This window comes from Megalobrama amblycephala, linkage group LG22, assembly GCF_018812025.1.
Source record: "Megalobrama amblycephala isolate DHTTF-2021 linkage group LG22, ASM1881202v1, whole genome shotgun sequence".
Classification (NCBI taxonomy): domain Eukaryota; kingdom Metazoa; phylum Chordata; class Actinopteri; order Cypriniformes; family Xenocyprididae; genus Megalobrama; species Megalobrama amblycephala.
Genome location: NC_063065.1, coordinates 8782262 through 8800361, shown reverse-complemented (window position 1 = coordinate 8800361; position 18100 = coordinate 8782262). Strand labels below are relative to the sequence as shown.

General features: G+C 37.2%; 1 protein-coding gene across 1 annotated transcript in view; it reads left to right on the top strand.

Annotated features, from left to right (window-relative positions):
- dpyda.1 (dihydropyrimidine dehydrogenase a, tandem duplicate 1) overlaps positions 1-18100 on the top strand; it is a 236397-nt gene that overhangs the window by 149618 nt on the left and 68679 nt on the right. The window contains 2 exon segments of the mRNA XM_048175396.1: positions 9912-9957; positions 9960-9994. Coding sequence (XP_048031353.1) covers positions 9912-9957; positions 9960-9994 — 81 coding nt within the window.

Here is an 18100-nt window from a genome sequence, read left to right as displayed (position 1 = left end):
ATTCACACTCATAAATTGGAAAATCTTCAATTCTGAATTTTGCACAGTCTCGACGATACACACCCACACACGTATTTTCTGCAGACATGACACACTCATATATGTCTACACACCACTTATACACATATGTGGGGATATAAACACTGGCCTTGATACTTTAAGTGGAAATGAAGGGAGACAGTGGAGTGACCCCGGGATTAATCATAGTTGACTTGCAGATCTCAGGCGCTTAATTGTGCAGAGAAAATGGCTGAAAGTAAACAGTCCGCGTGTCAATGTGTTAATTCTGCTATCGATTACATCGACGCATCGTCCTATCTTCTCTTTCACCTCATTAAATCGGCCTGTCAAACCCACCCAAAACCCTCTTTTACTAACGGCAAAGATGGACATCTGGTATTTTCTGTCTCTCCACCCCCCTCCATATTACTGTCATTATGTATTCGCTTGACATCCCCCGTCACTGGAGCCCAGGTACATTTTGCATATTGTGTATTCATAAGGCAAGCACATGATGTAAAGCATGGTGAGAACATCGCTTCAGGGTAAGGCTGCCATGTCACACCACACTTCACACTTTAAGCTCGAAAAAACAAAAAACAAAATGAGCACAGGACTGATTTGAAGGTCTTGCTCTTTTACCTACACTGGATGAAAGTGAAAGCATTGATCTGTTGTCAGAGATGAAACGAGAAAAGGATGAGCGGGAGATATGAAGTGGTGAAAGACCGTTTGTCTTTGGACCACGTCTGCCGCCTTGGGTTTTAGTGGTCGGCGAACTCCTCTGTGGTCTGAATGCCTCGTCTTCCTCGCGTCTGCTGTTTAGCTACCTGTGCCAGCAAATATGAAATAAAGGCTCAGTTGCCATGGCAACTCCGTTTTCAAAGAGAATCAACCATTCATTCCCACTTTGAAATCTAAGGGAACACTTAACACTGTTCCTCGCCTAAGGATACTACTTAAAAGTTGTTTTTTTTGTTCCTTCTTTCCCTCCTTTGCACGCCCATCTCTCTTTCTCTCTGTCTGTCTCTCTGTCTCATCCAGACTCTCTCTCTTTTCCCCTCACAGAAGTGTCAGTCTCAAGTAAACCATTCTACTTGCAGCCGCCACCTCTCCTCAGCTACTTTCCCCTCCATAAAATCACTGCCTTTGAGAGAAATATTACATCATAACGATGTGCCTGAGGCTATAATTCATAAATGTCAAAGTCTCTCCGTGAGCTGTTCCTATTTTATCCAATTGAAAGTTGGCAGAAGAAAAAGGAACAGTGGATTGCAGATAAATGGCTAAAAGCCGGCCCAATAATAAGTGTGCAATGTGTGGTTGTTCGTGAGTGTCATAGCTACAGAATCTCTGAATGCGTGAATTTAAACTAATAAAAGCCTCATTGCTGTCACTCAAAAGCCGGTTTTTCCAGGCTGCACCTGCTGCATGTGTCTCTTACTCAAAATTTGAGGGTAGTATAACCTAATCCTGTTATCCATCCATTCATCCATCTACCTATATATCCGTCCGTCCATCCATCCATCCATCCATCATCTACCTATATATCCGTCCGTTCATCCATCCATCCATCCATCCATCCATCCATCATCTACCTATATATCCGTCCGTTCATCCATCCATCCATCCATCCATCCATCATCTACCTATATATCCATCCGTCCATCCATCCATCCATCCATCCATCATCTACCTATATATCCATCCATCCATCCATCCATCTACCTATATATCTATCCACCATCTACCTAAATATCTGTCCACCCATCCATCAATCTACCTATATATCTGTCCTTCCATCCATCCATCCATCCATCCATCCATCTTCCTATATATCTGTCCATCCATCATCAATCTACCTATGTATCTGTCCATCCATCCATCCATCCATCCATCCATCCATCCATCCATCCATCCATCTTCCTATATATCCGTCCGTCCATCCATCCATCCATCCATCCATCCATCCATCTTCCTATATATCTGTCCATCCATCCATCAATCTACCTATGTATCTGTCCATCCATCCATCCATCCATCCATCTACCTATATATCTATCCATCCATCCATCTACCTAAATATCTGTCCACCCATCCATCCATTCATCCATCTTCCTATATATCTGTCCATCCATCATCAATCTACCTATGTATCTGTCCATCCATCCATCCATCCATCCATCGATCCATCCATCCATCCATCCATCTATCTTCCTATATATCCATCCATCCATCCATCTATATGTCCATCCATCTACCTATATATCCATCCATCAATCAATCCACCTATATATCCGTCCGTTCCTCTGTCTATATTTATCTATCGTTCTGTGTCTGGTTGTTGTTCTATCTATCTCTGTCCATCTGTTGTTCTATATATCATTCTGTCCATCTGTTGTTCTATATATCATTCTATCTGTCTGTTGTTCTATCTATCATTCTGTCCGTCTGTTGTTCTATATATCATTCTGTCCGTCTGTTGTTCTATATATCATTATATCTGTCTGTTGTTCTATATATCATTCTGTCCGTCTGTTGTTCTATCTATCATTCTGTCTGTCTGTTGTTCTATCTATCATTCTGTCCGTCTGTTGTTCTATATATCATTCTGTCCATCTGTTGTTCTATATATCATTATATCTGTCTGTTGTTCTATATATCATTCTATCTGTCTGTTGTTTTATCTATCATTCTCTCTGTTGTTCTATCTATCATTCTGTCCGTCTGTTGTTCTATCTATCATTCTGTCCGTCTGTTGTTCTATATATCATTCTATCTGTCTGTTATTCTATATATCATTATATCTATCTGTTGTTCTATCTATCATTCTGTCCGTCTGTTCTATCTATCATTCTGTCCGTCTGTTGTTCTATATATCATTCTGTCCGTCTGTTGTTTTATATATCATTCTATCTGTCTGTTGTTCTATCTATCATTCTGTCCGTCTGTTGTTCTATATATCATTCTGTCCGTCTGTTGTTTTATATATCATTCTATCTGTCTGTTGTTCTATCTATCATTCTGTCCGTCTGTTGTTCTATATATCATTTTGTCCGTCTGTTGTTCTATATATCATTCTATCTGTCTGTTGTTCTATCTATCATTCTGTCCGTCTGTTGTTCTATATATCATTCTGTCTGTCTGTTGTTCTATATATCATTATATCTGTCTGTTGTTCTATATATCATTCTATCTGTCTGTTGTTTTATCTATCATTCTCTCTGTTGTTCTATCTATCATTATATCCGTCTGTTGTTCTATCTATCATTCTGTCCGTCTGTTGTTCTATATATCATTCTATCTGTCTGTTATTCTATATATCATTATATCTATCTGTTGTTCTATCTATCATTCTGTCCGTCTGTTGTTCTATCTATCATTCTGTCCGTCTGTTCTATCTATCATTCTGTCCGTCTGTTGTTCTATATATCATTCTGTCCGTCTGTTGTTTTATATATCATTCTATCTGTCTGTTGTTCTATCTATCATTCTGTCCGTCTGTTGTTCTATATATCATTCTGTCCGTCTGTTGTTTTATATATCATTCTATCTGTCTGTTGTTCTATCTATCATTCTGTCCGTCTGTTGTTCTATATATCATTCTGTCCGTCTGTTGTTTTATATATCATTCTATCTGTCTGTTGTTCTATCTATCATTCTGTCCGTCTGTTGTTCTATATATCATTCTGTCCGTCTGTTGTTCTATATATCATTCTATCTGTCTGTTGTTCTATCTATCATTCTGTCCGTCTGTTATTCTATATATCATTCTGTCCGTCTGTTGTTTTATATATCATTCTATCTGTCTGTTGTTCTATCTATCATTCTGTCCGTCTGTTGTTCTATATATCATTCTGTCCGTCTGTTGTTCTATATATCATTCTATCTGTCTGTTGTTCTATATATCATTCTGTCCGTCTGTTGTTCTATATATCATTATATCTGTCTGTTGTTCTATATATCATTATATCTGTCTGTTGTTCTATATATCATTCTATCTGTCTGTTGTTCTATCTATCATTCTGTCCGTCTGTTGTTCTATATATCATTCTGTCCGTCTGTTGTTCTATATATCATTCTATCTGTCTGTTGTTCTATATATCATTCTGTCCGTCTGTTGTTCTATATATCATTATATCTGTCTGTTGTTCTATATATCATTATATCTGTCTGTTGTTCTATATATCATTCTATCTGTCTGTTGTTCTATCTATCATTCTGTCCGTCTGTTGTTCTATATATCATTCTGTCCGTCTGTTGTTCTATATATCATTCTGTCCGTCTGTTGTTCTATATCATTATATCTGTCTGTTGTTCTATATATCATTCTATCTGTCTGTTGTTTTATCTATCATTCTCTCTGTTGTTCTATCTATCATTCTGTCCATCTGTTGTTCTATCTATCATTCTGTCCGTCTGTTGTTCTATCTATCATTCTGTCCGTCTGTTGTTCTATATATCATTCTATCTGTCTGTTATTCTATATATCATTATATCTATCTGTTGTTCTATCTATCATTCTGTCCGTCTGTTGTTCTATCTATCATTCTGTCCGTCTGTTGTTCTATATATCATTCTGTCCGTCTGTTGTTTTATATATCATTCTATCTGTCTGTTGTTATATCTATCATTCTGTCCGTCTGTTGTTCTATATATCATTATATCTGTCTGTTGTTCTATATATCATTCTATCTGTCTGTTGTTCTATCTATCATTCTGTCCGTCTGTTGTTCTATATATCATTCTGTCCGTCTGTTGTTCTATATATCATTCTGTCCGTCTGTTGTTCTATATATCATTCTATCTGTCTGTTGTTTTATCTATCTGTCTGTTGTTTTATTCTCTCTGTTGTTCTATCTATCATTCTGTCCGTCTGTTGTTCTATCTATCATTCTGTCCGTCTGTTGTTCTATATATCATTCTGTCCGTCTGTTGTTCTATCTATCATTCTGTCCGTCTGTTGTTCTATATATCATTCTATCTGTCTGTTATTCTATATATCATTATATCTATCTGTTGTTCTATCTATCATTCTGTCCGTCTGTTGTTCTATCTATCATTCTGTCCGTCTGTTCTATCTATCATTCTGTCCGTCTGTTGTTCTATATATCATTCTGTCCGTCTGTTGTTTTATATATCATTCTATCTGTCTGTTGTTCTATCTATCATTCTGTCCGTCTGTTGTTCTATATATCATTATATCTGTCTGTTGTTCTATATATCATTCTATCTGTCTGTTGTTCTATCTATCATTCTGTCCGTCTGTTGTTCTATATATCATTCTGTCCGTCTGTTGTTCTATATATCATTCTGTCCGTCTGTTGTTCTATATATCATTATATCTGTCTGTTGTTCTATATATCATTCTATCTGTCTGTTGTTTTATCTTTCATTCTCTCTGTTGTTCTATCTATCATTCTGTCCGTCTGTTGTTCTATCTATCATTCTGTCCGTCTGTTGTTCTATGTATCATTCTGTCCGTCTGTTGTTCTATATATCATTATATCTGTCTGTTGTTCTATCTATCATTCTGTCCGTCTGTTGTTCTATCTATCATTCTGTCCGTCTGTTGTTCTATATATCATTCTGTCCGTCTGTTGTTCTATATATCATTATATCTGTCTGTTGTTCTATATATCATTCTATCTGTCTGTTATTCTATATATCATTATATCTATCTGTTGTTCTATCTATCATTCTGTCCGTCTGTTGTTCTATCTATCATTCTGTCCGTCTGTTGTTCTATCTATCATTCTGTCCGTCTGTTCTATCTATCATTCTGTCCGTCTGTTGTTCTATATATCATTCTGTCCGTCTGTTGTTTTATATATCATTCTGCCAATCTGTTGTTCTTTATATCATTCTGTCTGTCTGTTGTTCTTACTGTAAGGCCTATAAACCTTAAAATGTCACAGATTTGTAATTTTTTCAGAAAGCTTTTGAAGGGGCTTTTTCAAGTCAACATTTAAAGTTTCAATTCATTTTTATTCAACTTCCTTACATTCAATTCTCCTCCCTGTTTGTTATCTCAATTTAAAATCAGTGTAATTTCAGTAAGTGAATTGGAATTGCAAAGGCATTCCCAGTTCAGTTCTGAATGGTGCACATCCCTGTTTCTAGGAGACCCTTTTTCTGTAACTTAAAGTTGCTGTAAGCAATTTAGCTTCCACTCTTGACTTTTTTTTTTTTTTACAAAGCCCAGAGATATGTGTTTTCTCAGGACACCTATTTCAGTGATATCTGTCAGAGAGTAGGGACATTTTATGCATGGTATCCCAAAAAAAGTTGCTTATAGCACTTTTAGCATAGTGTCATTCTATGATGACATCCTATGAAAGACTAGGAAACAAATTCAACTAACTTCTGTCATGTGGCTACAAATGAAAATTGTATACTAGTCCGTTTACTTAAGTTGGTAGTGAGTAAATTTAATGAGACTAGACTGGACATCTATAACATCCGTTTATCTTTTGTTGCCGTTCCTCTCAACTTTTGAGTGCATATTTTTTTCACCAGACAGTCTGTTCCTATTCCACTTATGCTCCTCTCTAATACCCCTGAGATCAAACTAGACGTTCTGATCCAAGGAGTATGACAGCGATGGGTAATGTGGTCCTTATCAGCTTTAGAGTTGATAATCCTTGTCAAAGACAGCGTCAGGTTTGATCCAGATCTTCTTTTTGTGTAGAGCATGCCCCTAAAATTCTCACAAAAAAGTACTGTGACCGATGATATCAGTTGATAAGATGATATTTTGATATATAACATAGTGCTTTATTGGTCAGAATGTTCTGTGATAACACTTATAGATGCACTGATGATAGATGTGCAAAAGCAATGTGGGCTTATTGTCAATTTCTTTCTGTTAATCACCTTTTTTTTAATTATCAGTTCGAGCAGATATCAAGGCTGCGCCTGGAAAACAATATAGCCTGAAGAGTCATTTTCAAAGGAAGAGGCTCATTTTGGGGATATTGTGTGTTTGTTTTACGCTGAGTCCAAAACATGCTTGAAATTGGACCACCTAGTTGTCTTGGCAGATCTGAGAGTGTTCATATACAGTATAAGTAGCTGATCTAAGAGAAAAAATGCAACAGGTTCTGAATCAATTGTTCTAAATGCTCCTTCCTTACATTGAATCTAGAGACCAGAATATAGAGACTTCCCTGTGGACTCTTTTAAATACCTTAGCAACCACATACCAATGCCCTGGCAACCATCCAGACACCTTGGCATTGTGTCTGCGACTTTCTTTCCTAGTTATGAATGCAAAGGCTTTATTTCTCCATGAACAGACACTTGTATTTCACAATTCATACAGCTAGAAAAGAGAGATCTCGGTGCTCCAGAAAACTGCTCTTAGCGGTTTTGTTGTTGTTTTTTGCTTCCTTTGGCTTATTTGAAATCTATTTTAAACCCTTCTCTCTCAGTGCTAAGCCTGCAATATCAAACAGTCGTCTTGCTGGCCTCTCTCTCTGAAAGCAGCTTATCGTGATGAGAGATGATAGCACTTAATTCACTGTGTGCGTGTCACCCCTTTTGTTGGACGGGAGGGCGAAAAGGAAAGCCTGCCCCCTCCTCCTCCTCCTCCTCCTCCTCCTCCTCCCATTCCTCTCTCTATAAAGGGCTTAAAAGAAACAGGGTGAAATTAAACATTATTGATAATTGGCTTTGGGATCATGGCACATTGTGTCCATTTTGTACCTGTATTTGGTCCTAATTGACCATGAAATCTAGGGCCTAATCCTGTAAGGGCGGCAGGTTTGTCCCGTTCCCTCGGCTGACAGTGATAAATGGCATCACCCCACCTCATGGTCCTCTGCACTTTGTAAGGCTAAAATGCTTATTCTTTTCCCCCTTTAATGGCTGTCAGTCTGTGGAAAATCATAAATCTACAGATGGAGTCACTGTGGCAGGTTTGTAGAGCTTTTTGTAATTGTTTAAATCCCCCATGTGATGTGGTTTAAAGCCCCCGTGGATCTGTAATTGCCTGTCAAACTCGGCTCGGCTACGCACCCCACCCCGGTCTGCGTGCCGCCCGCCGCCCGCTCGCTCGTCTCTCGTGCATCCGTGTGGAACACTTATCACCACTCTCATCTATTTTAGAGCCAATGTCTCAGTCAGCGTTGATTTGCTTCGCTCATTGTTTGCATCTGCTTGAGTCTGATAAACAATAAAATTGTTTGTTTTTTAGTTATACTCTTTATTAGCTTGTGCGTGTGCGTCTTTTGTGTTTGGCTTTGCTGTTGCATGGTGAATAGACTTAGATTGCATGGAAAGATTATTTGAAAGTACATTGTGGAAGGACTGTATATGTGATTAGTTATGCTCTGTACACTTAAAATAAAGGTTATTTAAAAGAAAAGCTTTGCTGTACCTAAAGTGCATTGAAGAATTTTTTTTTCTCCCTCTGTTGGGTGTGTAAATTGGTTCTTAAAGGATTAGTTAACTTCAGAATTTAAAATTTCCTGATAATTTACTCACCCCCATGTCATGCAAGATGTTTATGTCTTTCTTCTTTCATTCCAGGATTTTTCTCCATATAGTGGACTTCACTGGGGTACAATGGGTTGAAGGTCCAAATTTTTCAGTGCAGCTTCAAAGGGCTCTACACGATCCCAGCCAAGGAATAAGGGTCTTATCTAGCAAAACGATTGGTCATTTTCTAAAAAAAAATAAAATAAAAATGTATATACTTTTGACTGATTGTTTTGCTAGACCCTTATTCCTCGGCTGGGATCATGTAGAGCCCTTTGAAGCTGCACTGAAAAATTTGGACCTTCAACCCATTGTACTACCCAGTGAAGTCCACTATATGGAGAAAAGTCCTGGAATGTTTTTCTCAAAAACCTTAATTTCTTTTCGACTGAAGACAGAAAGACATCGTGGATGACATGGGGGTGAGTAAATTATCAGGACATTTTAATTCTGAAGTGAACTAATCATTTAAAAGGGATAGTTCACCCAAAAATGAAAATTCTGTCATCATTTACTCACCCTCAAGTTGTTTCAAACCTGTATGAGTTTATTTATTTATTTTTTTTGTTGAACAACAAAAGAAGACATTTTGAAGAATATCAGTAACCAGACGGTAGCCACTAACTTCCATAGTAGGAAAAAAATACCATGGAAGTCAATGGCTACCGTCATACAGGTTTTGAACAACTTGAGGGTAAGTAAATTATGATAAAAATTGTTATTTTTTTGGGAGAACTATCACTTTAATGTTTCATTATAGTTTTTACAGATTGGTTTGGCATCCATGAACACAACAAAGCCCTCCTACAGTGGATACATCAGGCCCAGTAGATCAGAACCATGTGACTTGAAGGGTAGCTCACCCAAAAATTCTGTCATTTTTTACACAGTCTCAAAATGTTGTCTCAAACCTTGCTTTCTTATATACAGATGGAGAATTTTTAACTCTTTTTGTCCATACAATGAAAGTCTATGGGCCCAAAACAACCCCAACAAAAAAGAAAATGGGGTGAACTATCCTTTTAAAGTTCTCAAATTTCCACTCAAAGACCTGCTTGTAATTCACCAATCATCTAAAACTGAGATGGAGTAATGCGCCACAGTTTCTGTAAAGTACACCAGAAGACACTGAATTCTAACTGAATCGTTGAATGCTGAATTCTACACAATCGAGCACTAGAACAGGCCTGAGAGATGTGCAAAATATTTTTTGGGTCCGTGTTTGCTGGGTTAGCTCATTTGCATGATTTCTTCAGTCAACCAGCTGCTAAAATAATGCAGACAGTGTGTGCAATTCATTTTTAGTTTTTGTGTATGTAGCATATAAAAGGTTTGCAAATGAACATCCACAGCTTGATTGTGATTCAAAGCTGGAAATGCATTGAATTTATACTTTTAAATAATTTGAGGCTTCTGCATCCATCTCACAGGAGTCTGGCGCTGATGCCCTGGAGCTGAATCTATCATGTCCTCATGGAATGGGGAGAGGGGAATGGGGCTCGCCTGTGGGCAGGTAAATACAACATTCAACAGCCACTGTACACAGTCACCATGCAGAGATGGCGTCAGCTGTGAGGTATGGCAGCAGATGCTTTTAGGGTCTTATTTTATAGCAACGTATATGTGTATTTGGCGGTACCACTTCTAAAAAATATTATTAGCATTATCCATGTCCAAAAACATGACATTGTACAAATGGTTTGTTTTGTGGGTTTTTTTCTGTCTATAATTGTTGATTATTATGCCAGATGATGTTTGGTACCCTGAGGTATTTGAAGTCTGCTGTCACTCAGCAGGGAGAGAAAGCGTGTTAGGAAACCATGAGCATGAGGCCTGCTGGGAAAGATGTTGCACTCACAGTTTTGTGCATTTTGTGTTTTATATTTTGGATCTAGACATGTTCTGTGGATCTGTGGATAAATACAAATCTATATTGTCACCTTATTCACCAATATTAAAGTTGGTTGATTCTGTGATGAGTGCTAGCACCTATATTTTTGTATATTTGAGCTGCTTATTGGTCACATGATGGTTATAATGCTACTTTAGAAGTCACACAGCTTGCTAGGTTTTGGAACAGAGCTACAATTTGTAAATGGTGACTTGAAACTCAATTGGGATTTTAATGTGGTTTTGGATCGGAAGCTTGTTTGAGCTTGAGCTCAACTATCATACTGATATGGGCATGAACTGGATGTGTCCAAATATCAGTTTAGGCTGTAGTCTAGGTGTGTAGGCTGGTCCAAACCTACAACATGACTTTCACAGGTCCATAGATTTTGATGTGATGCAGATTTAGATTTGGCCTCTTTAATAAGGTATAGATTCATGTGCGGTCACACGTGCATTCCTATGCGTACCGTTCCGAATCAGAGCGCTTTTCAGCTCTTATGAATGGCTGATGAGACGCTGTCAACTTTGCCGAACCTGCATCAGTGCGTATCCACTTACCGTAACATTGGTTCTGTCAAAGCATTTTAATAACACTTTTCCATCACATCATATTCAACTGAAGAATTAGCTGAATTTAATAATCCACAAATAATCTCTTTTGCGGTTCGTAAACAATTTTCATTCAAGCACATAACTCCATTATTCGAATCAAATGCAGCGTTTGTGTTCTTGGCCCGTTGAGATTAAGGTGGGATTTTTGTTGTTGTTGTTTTTGGGTTTCACACCAGGGCATGGTGCCTATTACAGAAGAAAAAAGCAGCGTATTGTTTATAGTTTTGCTTATGATTACACCCTCAGCAACTGTGAAAAGCGGAATAACATCCTGTCAACTGATGTACTTGATAGAAAAAGATTGCATCTCTGCACCGTCGAGAACTTTATTTGTGATATCATAAGCTTTGTTTGAATTTCTGATGCATAGTTGTAAAACAGAATAACATGCTGTTAAAAGCTATAAATGAAAACATCTGGTTGTTCTTCTGTTTCCGCATATGAAAGATGTGGGGTTTTTTTTTTTGTCTTTAAATCTCGAAAGCCTGAAACAGTACCTGTCATGGTCAAGAATGTGACATGAAAACTGTTTCATTTAGATTTTTTGCCATTCTTGCTGAACAAAACCTGGTTAGACCGGTTTAGACCAGCTTACATTTTAGTATGGTCTGGTTTCAGATGTCTGGCACAAGTTGATTAAGCTTGTTACCATTGATAAACCAACAAAACCAAAACCAGCATGAAACTTCCCAAGACACTTTATACTGGTCAATAAGTTCTTATAATAATTTTAAACCCCCTTATATTAAAGGAAAATGAAAATGCTGTCATCATTTACTCACCCTCATGTCAGCTGCACGATATATCGCATGAGATTGTCACGCGCATTTCGTCAGTAAAGCCGGTTCCCTGATTACCGCTAAATCGCCATTACTTGCTTTCAAATGGAGCGGCATTTAATAGAAAGAACCGTAGATCACTGAAAAGCCACGCAATATCGCGTTCATATCGCAGATGAATCGCCTTCGATAATGAACACGATATTGCGTGGCTTTTCAGTGAACTACGGCTCTGTCTATTAAATGCCGCTCCATTTGAAAGCAGGTGATGGCGATTTAGTGGTAATCAGGGAACCAGCTTTACTGACGAAATGCGCGTGACAATCTCATGCGATATATCGTGCAGCCCTATTCCACACACTGTAAAAAGTAATATGCTATATCTATATCTACTACGCAAAATTTTGGCAACAGATTACAAGCAATATTATTAATTAAATTCAACAAATAGAATTGAGTTAGAATTAATCAAATTAATTCCTTAAATGTCAACCATTTAAAACAAGTCAAATTTAAGTCAAATTTAAACAAAATTTCTGAATAATAGACAGACGTCAAAGATGAATTAAGAACTCTTGATTTTTTATTGCCAACACTGAAGACACCTGATGATAACAAGCAGAATCACTGAAGGAAAGAGAAACGCAAGAATTAATGGAGTTTTAGATGTTGATGTTGATTTTATAGAAAATTTTTGGTCACCATTATGTTGATCAGTGTTTCATTTTGTTGGGCAGTTTGTAATTTTTTAATTTTGAGGAATTAATTTGATTAATTCTAACTTAATTCTTATTTTGAATTTAATTAATTACATTGCTTGTAATATTTTGCCACAATTTTATTGAGTAGCTAGAGTGTATTACTTTTTACAGTGCACCTGTATGATATTCTTGCTTCCGCGAACACAAAATTAGATGTTTTGTAGAATGTTCATGCTACTATTCACCATAAGGAGAATGTGAATTGGGGCAAAAATACTAAAAAAAGCACTGTGAAATCATAAAAGTTGCCCATATTGCTTGTGTGCTTAACCCTTAAATGTAGTAGATATAGTAATATGCTATATCTACTACGCAAAATTTTGGAAACAGATTACAAGCAATATTATTAATTAAATTCAACAAATAGAATTGAGTTAGAATTAATCAAATTAATTCCTTAAAAGTCAACCATTTAAAACAAGTCAAATTTAAGTCAAATTTAAACAAAATTTCTGAATAACAGACAGACGTCAAAGATGAATTAAGAACTCTTGATTTTTTATTGCCAACACTGAAGACACCTGATGATAACAAGCAGAATCACTGAAGGAAAGAGAAACGCAAGAATTAATGGAGTTTTAGATGTTGATGTTGATTTTATTGAAAATTTTGGTCACCATTATGGTGATCAGTGTTTCATTTGGTTGGGCAGTTTGTAATTTTTTTATTTTGAGGAATTAATTTGATTAATTCTAACTCAATTCTTATTTTGAATTTAATTAATTACATTGCTTGTAATATTTTGCCACAATTTTATTGAGTAGCTAGAGTGTATTACTTTTTACAGTGCACCTGTATGATATTCTTGCTTCCGCGAACACAAAATTAGATGTTTTGTAGAATGTTCATGCTACTATTCACCATAAGGAGAATGTGAATTGGGGCAAAAATGCTAAAAAAAGCACTGTGAAATTATAAAAGTTGCCCATATTGCTTGTGTGCTTAACCCTTAAATGCAAACTGTTTCGCCAACCATTCTTACATATTCGGGTCTTTATCGACCCGGATCTATATCTAACACGGAAGGATCTCTACCTGTCGTGATAATATAAAACTCTTCTGATATTAGAGTAACAATTACAGAAGAATAAAATAAATCATATTTTGTTACCTTTTGGAGTTTGAAAAGGCTCAGTTTGAGCAGATGTTTTATGCCATCATCACTGTCCTCGTCAGAGCTCATTTCCCAGTAAATTCAGCAAATAAAAGGCTAGTTTTATGTTTGAGGTCGCGAATATGAGCCCATTCGCGATCTCAAACATATTTTCAAAACTATATAATTTTCAGCATCTTCAAAATCAATATTTTGATCGCTAACAGCTTCACCAGATCTATCCAGTAAGAGTTACAGTCATATTTGATTGCGTTCAGTACTTGCTCTGCAGTAAATCGCTGAGCCATTTCATGTTTCTCTTATTATTTCGTTTTCTGTCTAAATGAGTTTTCACTTCAGCATTGTGTATCAGACATTGCCACCTTGTGGAATAAATGTGAATTGCACTTATTCCGTCATCTAAGATTCAATTATTGTTGTGCAGAAAAAATATACGTACACTCATACACACCTCGGGTCGTTTGTGACCCTATACAATTTTTACAAAAAATGAATACAAAAATAGGCATTCTTTTATAATTTTATGATTTTTTTTCTTGTTATATTCTTTATAATGATTTGATTGAGGAATACCAAGAAGTTTGATGTATAACTTTAAAAAATGAATGAGGAAGGAGGGTAGTGAATGACGTCCCGGGTCACTAAAGACCCGAGGTATGCATTTAAGGGTTAATACCAGATCTCCTGAAACTCCTGAAATGACAAAACAGACCAACATTTGAATTATTATTCACTAGAATCTTCCCATCAACCATTATTTTTTATTTTTAATATGTCCAGAAGAAAGGGAAAAAATGGTTTTGGAATGACATGAGAGTAAATGATTTTATTTTTGGTTGAACTATTCCTCACATATGTTAATTTTAAGGCTCTCAAATCAGTCAAGAACACCTTAAACCATAACTGGCTATTTCGTAATATACTTTCTATTGTACTTTCAGTACATTCTGCCTGAACATGATCACGCTGTTTTTTGTTTTTTTTTTCTTTCGGGTGAGGTACACCGACATGATGTTTCTTCATCAAAGTCGTTACACACAATCTGGCTGTGAAAGTCTGTCACATGAATTAAGCCCAGAGGTGATGTACGTGACCCTGCGTTTTACAATTTCTCTTTGCCCGCACCTCTTCATTCTGTTCACCTGACTATGTGTTATACTACAGGAAATAAACCAGCTTTTCCATCCAAACAAAGACAGAGTTATTTCCCTCCACCATGGCTGTAAATTCACAGTCATATCCATTCGGTTTGCTGTAGATTTTCCGCTGTAAGACAAAGAGCTAATCAAAGCCCGAGGGCAGGTATCTGCCAAGAGAACTAAAGAGACGCAATATCATTTAATCACTCCGTTTGGCACCTCGTCTACTCTCCTTGCCTGTGGAAAAGAAGGGAAAAAAACATTAATTCAGCATTGTTTCTGACTGCATGAAAAGAGATACAATTTGATTTTAATGGGATGTTAATATTCTCTCTCGATTGCTCTCATCTCGGTTTGTTTTGCTATGAAACGGTCCCTATTTTCTCAAAGCTGTTTAACATTTAACTTGGAGCAGATTAGAGATGTTTTTGTTTACATATGTTAAACATTAATGTTGTAATTCCAGTTTACTGTTGATTAATGTTTAAACATTAAGGGGTAAATTCACTATGCGCGCAGTATTTTTGCAAAAAAAACAAACAAAAAAAATTCATGAACCAGTTAAATGCTGGGTTCAGACTACATTATATCAGTCTGATTTTGGCACGATCCTTTTGACGATCCTTTGTTGTGGTGATTTGTAAACTACAATGGGCATCGGGACACTAAAATCGATCGTTTCATCTCGTATAGTGTGTCGTTGTAGACGTCTGCAATGCGTCCCAAAAGAAGGATTAGCATGTTTAGTTTTTTTCTGGTCCTCCACAATGGGATCCGATGTGGTGAGAAATCAAGTCCCCCCCAGGAATCGGGTCTCCTTTAGGACCCCGAGTGATCCCATTGGTTTAACAGACTTTTAATGGGTAGTATTCTATAGCGCCTGATTATAATTCCTGCAAAATCTTCAAAATTCTTTAGAGTAGACTGTCATTCATTTTGTCTTGTGATGAAAATATCCTGGTCAGTATTGTGTACGGACATGACATGCAGAAATAAAAATCGATATTGTGGCCACAAATGAAGTTCCGAATCAAGAATTTTTTCCCATGACTTTATTTGTGGCCACATTTTAATTATAATTAAATCATGGCTACGAGGGAACAATCAATACAGTGTGGTGGTACATAATAAATTGAATTATATTGTGGTGGGAACAAATTCTTTATTCGTGCCCACAGAATCGTGATTTGTGTGTGGGGCTCCACAATTTTGTAATGTCATATTAATACGCAAATTTTAATATTTTAATGTATAGGATGCATTTGGGTAAGCTAATTAACCCATTAGCAAAGTGCTTCAGCTTACCACCAGTTCATCTCAGTGGGTTAATTGAAAGTATTTGAAATAATCAAATTTTTGTATATATGTATTTTTTATAATACATTGTCAGGGCATTGCTACAGTAATATGTTGCGATGTAATTACTCTCTTGTTATTTTTGTCAACAGTATGTTTGAATTAAAGTCGTTTTAATTATTGTAATGATACAAATTTTTGTCCCATCTTCAGTATTTTTGACATATTTTAGTCAGTAATTAAACGCTATCTGTGCGCACAAATCATTCTCAGTAATTTGTAATCACAGGAAAAGATGTGTGAGGGAAAGATCTCAGAGGTCACGGAGTTCTCACTCAGGTTTGACTCAGCATCCTTCGGGATTTCATCTTTTTTTCACCTTCTGCCTTCAACACAGTTCCCCAGTTTCGCAAATTAAAACCGGCTCTCATTCCCAGAGCTATTTTGAGCCTACCAAACAGGGCCGAATGACACCCGACTTCCATCATACCTCCTGCGAGACCCGGCAGCCCTTAACGAGAGTGCCCACCTTCTGTGACCTTGCGCTGTAAAATTAAAATTTCAGGTGTAAAGCTGCTATTATTCCTGCATTCCTCCCAGCATTCCTTCCCTCGGCCCGTTCGCCCCCTCTCCTCACAGCCTGAGGGGGTTTCGAGCCTCTTTCCATCTCTCTTTTTCTCTCTCCTTCTCTTCCAGTTGCAAAAGCACTCCGGTTCCCTGCTTAACCTGCCCTGCAGTGACTGCACAGAAAATATATAAAGAATCCAGCGCGCCCTCTCCTTTAATTTCATACAAGGCCTCCCCCCCACCCTTAACCACGCGGCCACCTGCCAAATCAGTGCTGCCGGAGTCACCGTGCAATGCACTCAGCCCTTATTGCAGCTCACAAGTCGATTTTCATCTCTGAATGCTCTTCAGCGGTTCTGAAAGCACTCCTCGCCGCTCGCTGCCCCCTCCGTCTGCGAGGCACGCCGCCTTTTTAAAACGCTCACGACTACGGCCGTAGGTCCGCTGCGCTTGTAGGCCCATGAAAAGCACCTCTGCCAGGCTTGACGCTTATTTTTTTCCAAGAAGCATGTGTGCTTCCAAGTTAAAAAAAAAAAAAAAAAAAAAAACTTTAGCGCATTAAAAGATTAAAATTGATCAAATAATGTGTTTTTTCAAATATTGTGGAATGCAAGGAGATATAATGTACACTAGGTTTTTGAATATTTGTGCTTTAAACTGTATTTAATAACTATGTAATTATTTATAGGCGTACTTTAAACTCTATGTGTGTTGTATATACACCAATCAGGCATAACATTATGACCACTGACAGGTGACGTGAATAACTCTGATTCATCACGGCACCTGTTAGTGGGTGGGATATACAAACCCGATTCCAAAAAAGTTGGGACACTGTACAAATTTTGAATAAAAAAGGAATGCAATAATTTACAAATCTCATAAACTTATATTTTATTCATAATAGAATATAGATAACATATCAAATGTTGAAAGTGAGACATTTTGAAATGTCATGCCAAATATTGGCTCATTTTGGATTTAATGAGAGCTACACGTTCCAAAAAAGTTGGGACAGGTAGCAATAAGAGGCCGGAAAAGTTAATATAAGGATCAGCTGGAGGACCAATTTGCAACTTATTAGGTCAATTGGCAACATGATTGGGTATAAAAAGAGCCTCTCAGAGTGGCAGTGTCTCTCAGAAGTCAAGATGGGCAGAAGATCACCAATTCCCCCAATGCTGTGGCGAAAAATAGTGGAGCAATATCAGAAAGGAGTTTCTCAGAGAAAAATTGCAAAGAGTTTGAAGTTATCATCATCTACAGTGCATAATATCATCCAAAGATTCAGAGAATCTGGAACAATCTCTGTGCGTAAGGGTCAAGGCCGGAAAACCATACTGGATGCCCATGATCTTCGGGCCCTTAGACGGCACTGCATCACATACAGGAATGCTACTGTAATGGAAATCACAACATGGGCTCAGGAATACTTCCAGAAAACATTGTCGGTGAACA